Source organism: Trichosurus vulpecula, chromosome 4, assembly GCF_011100635.1.
Source record: "Trichosurus vulpecula isolate mTriVul1 chromosome 4, mTriVul1.pri, whole genome shotgun sequence".
NCBI classification, from domain to species: domain Eukaryota; kingdom Metazoa; phylum Chordata; class Mammalia; order Diprotodontia; family Phalangeridae; genus Trichosurus; species Trichosurus vulpecula.
The window spans coordinates 183419107-183427355 of NC_050576.1; the positions used below are offsets into that span (position 1 = coordinate 183419107).

Consider the following 8249-nt stretch of genomic DNA (forward strand, 5'->3'; position numbering starts at 1 on the left):
TGCTTTTTTTCTAACATTTATCTGGCTTCTATAGTGATTCTCAACATTAGCACTGGAGAAAGGCTAGAAAGAGAAGAATATTCAAAAGACTCCTCAGTTTCCAAACTTTTCACTGAAATTAATGGTAAAACTTGAATGATAAAGGGAACATCTGATTTACTTGTAGCTCTGCTCCAGCCTGTGAGGTCAGGGTCCCTTGCTGTCCTCAGGCCTGAGTCATGAGAGCTGCCATTTAGGACTGTGATGATCCTGCATCTTTGAAAACAACAAATGAGACACTTACTTCTCCAGCCAAATGAGACACTTATTTCTCCAGCCAATGGCATCTATGAAGAGTCCTGACCCAGCACAAGCCAGAGTAGAGACTTTTATGAGATGAGGCAGGACTCTTTGAAGGTCTCTAACTAGAGTATTTTTGGAAAAAAAATTGACCAAAAGTGAAGGAAGGAAACAATGCTATCTGATGAGCTCATACCCAGTTCTTGGGGTATAAAAGGTCCAGGGAGGCAGGTAGACCTCACACAGCTTGATCATTGTACTAACCCTCCAACTACCCTACTCACAACCATGCCTTACAACTGCTGCCTGCCCAGCATCAGCTGTCATACCAGCTGCTCCTCCAGGCCCTGCCTGCCTCCCAGCTGCCATGGCTGCACCCTCCCTGGAGCTTGTGACATCCCTGCCAATGTGGGCAACTGTGGCTGGTTCTGTGAAGGCTCCTTCAATGGCAATGAGAAGGAGACCATGCAGTTCCTGAATGACCGTCTGGCCAACTACCTGGAGAAGGTGCGGCAGCTGGAGTTGGAGAATGCTGAGCTGGAGAGTAGGATCCGGGAGTGGTGCCAACAGCAGGTCCCCTACGTGTGTCCAGACTACCAGTCCTACTTCAGGACCATTGAGGAGCTTCAGCAGAAGGTAAAGTCTTGAGATATCTTACAGCTGAAGACAAGTGCTTAGAGACAGTGAGCTATTTATTTAAAAGGTATCAGGAGATTTTGAAATCTAAGGAATACTGAATGTGGGCTCTCTCATTTCCAGATCCTGTGCTCTAAGTCTGAGAACACCAGGCTAGTGGTTCAGATTGACAATGCCAAGCTGGCTTCTGATGACTTCCGAACCAAGTGAGTTTGGGTAAAAAGAGGAAAGGAAATCATGTCTCCCATATGTTATTTTTTAAAACTCTCAACATTAAACATGTGTTAGAAATGAATTATAAAGCAAAATTCAGAAGAAATAATTAAACAGAGATATGGAGATACAGAGAAGGACATCATATTTTTTTGGATGACAAAACAGTTTTGACCAATGTTATCCAGAGGAGGCTTGAACAACTACTTTCTAATTCAACTTTTTGGTCACTGGGCTAATTTTGTCTCCTTTCTAACCCTTCTTTATAGGGATGGAAAGAAAGAAATAAAAAATATTCCCAGTAGAATGTAAACTCTTTAAGAACAGGGCCTGTCTCATTTTTGTCCTTGAGTCCTTAGCATTTTCACAGCATCTGATTGCAAGTAGGTGCTTAATAAATGTAGCATTTTTTTTGGCCCTGAACATAACAGCTGATTAAAAGATTTTTGTTGAACTGAAATGAAATAGGCCCCCAAACAAAAGCTAAAAAGTAAAAAAAAAGCCAAGAGAATACCATCCAACTTGTATAATATATAGGTGTTCTTTCTTTGCTTAATCACCTGCACTTAAAGGTATGAGACCGAGCTCTCCCTGCGCCAGCTGGTGGAGGCTGATATCAACAGCCTTCGCAGAATCCTGGACAATCTGACCCTGTGCAAGTCTGACCTGGAGGCCCAAGTGGAGTCCCTCAGGGAGGAGCTTGTCTGCCTGAAGAAGAACCATGAGGAGGTGAGAAAAGATATCTGCAGAGAGAACATTCTTGGGTGTAATGAATGGGCAGTCATTCTCTGGATGACAGCAAAGATATCACTTTCCTGCTTACTTAAGTGCTAGAGAATGATGATGGAAAATTGACTTAAAGATGTGGGTCTAGACAGGTAGATAGATAGGTAGATAGATGGATAGACAGATCTTTCACTAAGCACTTACTACGTACCAGGAGTTCTACTAAACAGTGAGGACAGTCCTACCCTCAAGGAGCTTATATTCTAATGGGAAAAAGACAAGAGGTACTGAAGAGTGAGACTTGGGGAAAGAGACTACAGGATGTGGTTCAAATGTGGTTCCCAGAAAGATAAGACAAAAGGTTCATGTATTGGGATGGGGAAGGGGCAAGGTGATAGAGTTTAAGTTTCTGTTGGGGTGGAAATGGTCAGAAAGTGGGAACTAGCCATTTATATGAAGAAAAGGTGTTTAAGGAATAAGGATGAGGATCCAGGCTAAGTAAATCTCTCTCTCTCTCTCTCTCTCTCTCTCTTTCTCTCTTTCTCTCTCTCTTTTATTCCTCCATTGAGTACACAGCACCTCATGGAGACAATTTGCTTGTTTAGTGTTTTTTTTTAAATTATTTTATTTTATTTTATTTTTTTAGTGTTGCTTTGGAAGGACTTTTTCCCCCCAGGAAAAGAAGTGTACTCATACCTTCCATTTTTTTTTTTTTTTTGTTTAGGAGGTCAACTCCCTACGTAGCCAGCTTGGTGATCGACTCAATGTGGAGGTGGACGCTGCCCCAGCTGTGGACCTGAACAGGATCCTGAATGAGCTTCGGGCTGAGTATGAGGCTGTGGTGGAGAACAACCGCAGGGACGTGGAGGAATGGTTTACCACTCAGGTGAGGGTTTAGCCCATGCCCATTGCAGAATTCGATGCTTTGTGGGGTCCTGATGATCACGCTCTCACCTTTTGGCTCTCTTCTTGTGACATTTCAGACAGAGGAGCTGAATAAGCAGGTGGTGTCCAGCTCTGAACAGCTGCAGAACTACCAGACTGACATCATTGAACTAAGACGCACTGTCAATGCTCTAGAGGTTGAGCTGCAGGCCCAGCACACCCTGGTGGGTAATATTCAACTTTCATACTTACCCTTCGAGGTTAACTGAGCCACTTATGAATCATATAGTAAATCAAACTCAGCTTAGAGTTTTCATGGAACTATATGGAAATATCCCTTAGAGGGGCATTTTCTCTGACATTTTCTCCTCTTCTCCATCACAGAGAGATTCTCTGGAAAATACACTGACCGAGTCCGAGGCCCGTTACAGCTCCCAGATATCCCAGCTACAGTGTATGGTCACCAATGTGGAGTCCCAGCTGGCTGAGATCCGTGGTGACCTGGAGAGGCAGAACCAAGAGTACCAGGTTCTCCTGGATATTAGGTCTCGGCTAGAGTGTGAGATTTCCACATACCGCAACCTGCTGGAGTGTGAGGATTCCAAGTAAGTGTCATGACATAGGTTCCTGGAAAAGCCTATCTCTGTTTCTCTCTTTCTGTCTTTGTGCCTCTCACACACATATAGAGAAATTAAAAAAAATTGTGTAGATCTTCCCATTAAATATTGTCTAGGAATAACCATACATCACAATTCTTTCTCTACTCATTAAACTCATACAGTTTTGTAGGAGGGGCAATTAGTAATAATCTGAATTTTCTCTGACTTGATTCAGTCACTCAAAACCCACTGGTGGCTGAACCTAAGCTTGAATGGAATTTGTGGGCTATGGTCTTGGAGGGGTCTTTGCATTGAACACTCCCATTCTCAACCTAATGCAGACAATTGTGTTTTCCCAGGCTGCCCTGCAATCCATGTGCTACCACCAATGCCTGTGGGAACTCCTGTGGGTCCTGTGGCAACTCCTGTGGACCCTGTGGCAACTCCTGTGGACCCTGTGGCAGGTCTTGTTCCCGCATCTGTTGAATTCCCATCTCTTAGTTTTGCCATGTAAACTCAGGATGGGAAAGGTCATTTGATCCTGACTTCTGACTTAGCTCAGTTCTCAAAGCCAATAGCAATATTTTGGTTTTTTCCCATTATCCCCATTTCTGTCAACTATGCCACCATTTTCAGGATCTCCCATGTACTGCAGTGAGTTTCAGAGCCAACAAACCAAGAATGGCATCATCAACTCCCAATTGTTTGGAAAAATCCTTAATGGGAAGCATTAAAGCCTCCTAATTTCTGATGATGCCCAACTCCCTATAACTCAGTCACATGCTATTACTTTGGGGTGTTTCCTGTACAGATGGTGTTTCTGCCTTCCTTGCTCCTTCACCATCTTCTGGAATGCAAGGAGGTACCTTCACTTACCTTCCAATAAACTTTATTTCTTTGGCATTATAAAGGTCATTCTCATTCATGTTTACTCCCTGCAATGCATTCTTCATGTATGTCTCATAAAGAAACCTTTCTAGTCAGGAGAATGAAATGAATTCAGTGTCTGCCATTATATACTATGGACAAACACTGATCAAAGGTTAAGGAGTAATGCCCAAAAGAGACCCATGATTTAGGGTGACTGCCCCAGAAGATAGCCTACAGAAGTCTATTCCATGCTAACCTTGAGTCCAAGATCCTTGACCCCTTCTTGCCCCTTACCAGAAGATGGAACCCAAATAGGCCTGGATTCCTCATCCATTTCCTTCTCCCATTTAGCTTCTTTCCCCAATCACTCCATGGAAACAGCTGTAAGGCCACTAATGACACCTTCTAGTCAAGTGAAATAATCTCTTTTCCATGCCCATCCTCTTCTATTTCTCAGATGTTTGACATGGCAAATGTTGAGTTTTATCATTCTCCTTCACTTCAGCTACACATGTGGATGGCCATGTCTTCGATCTTGCCATCACCCACAAGTGTTACACTTCGTTGTTCATTAACTCTGAAATTCCTTTAGTGGATCATAATCTCCCATCATTTCCTTGCTCTCTATGCTTTATGTAATATTTATTATGACCTGCAATATTCTTGGTACTTTCTCAAGCCTTCATCCTTGCTATGACTTCACTTTTCTGCCTTCTCAATCTCAATCCACTAGGGAGCATGTTCATTTCTAGACTGTTTTCTCTTCTTGAATCTCTTGCTCTGTGGTCCTATTATGCCCCATTCTGCTCTACTGCTTTGCCAAACCCCACTCTTGTATTACTTCCGTCATCCAACTCCTCCATTCCTACTAATGTGCTCCGCAATGGAGTTGGAGAAAACCATATAACTTAGCTGACTGGCTCCATCACAAATTTGTTAATTAATCTCAACTGAGACCTTGCTGCTACAAAGAGATCCTTTACTTCTTCCTAGTTGATTTTCTATCACACTCACCACATTGACTGGTCCAGACCTCTTTTCTACACTTGTAACAGTACTTTCCGACCTCCGTCAGTGTGCTACCCATTAGCATTAAGGTTCAGTCAGTAGACTCTACTAACTCTTAACCATGTCATTCTCCTATTCAAATAGCATAGCAAGAACAATGATCCCAAAACAGTCCTCCCATAAACCCAGGCCACACTCTCCCATCAGTACAGCAGTAGAGTGGGCACATACTTAAAATACAATAATAATGAGGCATATATGTAAGGAAAAACATGTGGTCAAGGCCAGATAACAACTCTGGAATGCTCCCTATGTCCCTTCTCTCTGTCTTTGTCTATATATGTCTCTGTTTGTCTCACTATCTCTTTCTCTGTCTCTATCTGTCTCTCTGTCTCTGGTGTCTCTCTCTGTCTCTGTCTCTCTATGTTTCTCTGTCTGTCACACATGTATACACACAGTTCTCAGCTGGGAATAGCATCTGGGCTAGATGGGTGGCTCTGCTGACCAGGGGTGGAGAACCTGTGGCCTCGAGGCCACATGTGGCCTTCTATGTCCTTGGGTATAGCCCTTTGACTGAGTCCAAGTTTTACAGAACAAATACTTTTATTAGGGGGATTTGTTCTGTGAAGTTTGGATTCAGTCAAAGGGCCTCACTTGAGCACCTAGAGGGCCACATGCGCCCTTGAGCCTGCTGGCTCCCCACCCCTAGTCTAGGTTGCTTTGTTTCTGGGCTTGGGGTGCTCTTCTTGTGGGCTTGGTTGACTCCTCATAGATGAATGGGTTGCTGTGGTGGATTACTGTAACTGAGCTGCTCTGCTGATGGTTTGGGTTATTACTTTTCTCAGTTGGATTTTCTCCTTTTTTGTGCCACTTCCTATTTCAAGTTCACATGAAGATCTCAGCTGGGGGAGTGTGCTTTTTTAGAAAGGGCAGAGACTTAGCCCAGGATTTGAAGAAACCTTTCTAGTTGAAGGGTGAGGGAGGGAACAAGAATTAATTAAGTGCATACTTCATGCCAAGTACTGTGCTAAGCACTTTACAAATATTATTAATTTGACAGAAAAGAAAAATGACGAATGTTGGAGGGGAGGTAGTAAAATAGATACACTAATGTACTACTTATTGGTGGAGTTGTGAGGTTATGAAACTGTACATACCCTTTGACTCAGCAATACTGTTACTAAGTCTATACCCCAAGGAGATCAAAGAAAGAGGGAAAGGACCATATATACAAAATACTTGTTGTAGCTCTTTTTGTGGTTGTGAAGAATTGGAAATTGAAGGGAAACATCAGTTGGGGAATGGCTGAACAAGTTATGGTATATGAATGTGATGTAATATTCTGCTGTAAGAAATGATTGAGGGAATGATCTCAGAGAAACCTAGGAAGACTTGTATGAGCTGATGTAAAGTCAAGTCAGCAGAACCAGAAAAACAATGTATGCAGTAATAGCAATATTGTAAAGATAATGAACTTTGAAAGACTTAGTAACTTATCAACACAATGACCCACCATGATTCCAAATGACTCATGATAAAACATACTATTCACTTCAAGAAAGGGAACTGATGTACTTAGAGTACAGATTGAAGCTTTTCTTTTTCTTGCTTTCCCTACCTAGATCATGGCTAATATAGAAATTTGTTTTGTATTACTATATATTTGTAATGGGTCTTGTTTTTCTTGCCTTATTAGTGGGTGGGAATATGGAGGAGGGGGAGAATTTGGAACTGAAAATAAAATGAAGTTGAATTTAAAACATTACGTTCTGAAGGATGGAGTTGAAAGACAGCATTCTAGGTGTAGGGCACAGATTGTGTGAGTGCAGCGACATGAAAGATGGGGAGCTTATCCAGTAAGTTTGGGTGGAATGTAAAGGCCACAAAGGGAAATAATGTAAGAAAAGTCTGGGAAGGTAGAATAGATTCTGATTGTGGAAGGCCTTAAGTACCTGGCTGGATGCATTTGTATTTTATTTTTGGAGGCAATAGGGAGCCACTGAAGGTTTTTTGATCAGAAGAATGACATGGTCAGACTTGTTCCTTATAAAGATAATTTTGGCATCTATGTAGAGGATGGAGGGAAAGAGGTAAGGAAGAAAGGCCATATCCAGTCAACACATTATGGGTAAGTGCCTGAACTTGAATAGTTGCTAATTTCATGGAGTCAGAAGGACAGAAATAAAGACTTGTCCATTGATTGGAAATGTGGAGTGAAGGAGAGATAAGGGTCTTTGAGGTTGGTGACCTTTATCCTTTACCTAATGGTATTCCTTCTAGTCTATTTGAATATGAGGCCTGGCAATATTATTCCTCCCCTCCTCTGATCCTATCCCATAAAAACAACCCCAAGCTTACTACCTTGTTTGAAAGAATCTGACAATAACTTATGCTTATATAATGTGTAAGACTCACAAAGTATTTTCCTTACACTGACCCTTTGAGATAAGTGGTACAAGCATTAAGCCCATAATAATAAATCAGGTTTATGCAATATATATGGTTTGTAAAGCATTTTCCTTGCATTGACCCTTTGAGGTAAACAGCACAAGCATTGTTATGTCCTTTTTTTTCCAGATGAGAAAACTGAGGCTAAGAGAGATTAAATAATTCCAGCACCACCTGGGTATCAGGGATGGAATTTGAGTGCAGGTCTCCTGACTCCAAACCCAGAATTCTTTATGCCTGGAACTCATTCATCCTAAGGTGTAAATAACTGACAAACTTTCATAGAGGTATGTACTATCTTATTAAAGACAGTCACAAAGAAATATCTAGTGGTAGATTTTTCAGATGTTAGCCTTACACAGGTAGAAGGGTTGTTTGGAGGAGCAGGGAATGAAACTTTCCTGAATCCATAGGGCAGTAGCTGCCTAGTCTGTTTATGTAGAAGCCCTGCCCTGACTCAACTCAGCTGCTAAATGCCATTGCCACTGATACCAACAAGTGTGGGTGTCATTTTGTCCTCTGAGATACTTTTATTTCTCTAAAAAGATTTGTTAAATCTCAAGAGTAGTTTATCCATCACATTGA

General features: G+C 41.9%; 1 protein-coding gene across 1 annotated transcript; it reads left to right on the forward strand.

Annotated features, from left to right (window-relative positions):
• The first annotated feature begins 567 nt into the window (after nt 1-567).
• LOC118846440 (keratin, type I cuticular Ha3-I-like) lies at nt 568-3348 on the forward strand. Its single transcript, XM_036754988.1, has 6 exons — nt 568-915; nt 1039-1121; nt 1701-1857; nt 2579-2740; nt 2838-2963; nt 3124-3348. Exons 1-6 carry the CDS (start codon nt 568-570, stop codon nt 3346-3348), a joined length of 1101 nt encoding a protein of 366 aa, XP_036610883.1.
• The last annotated feature ends 4901 nt before the right edge of the window (nt 3349-8249 follow it).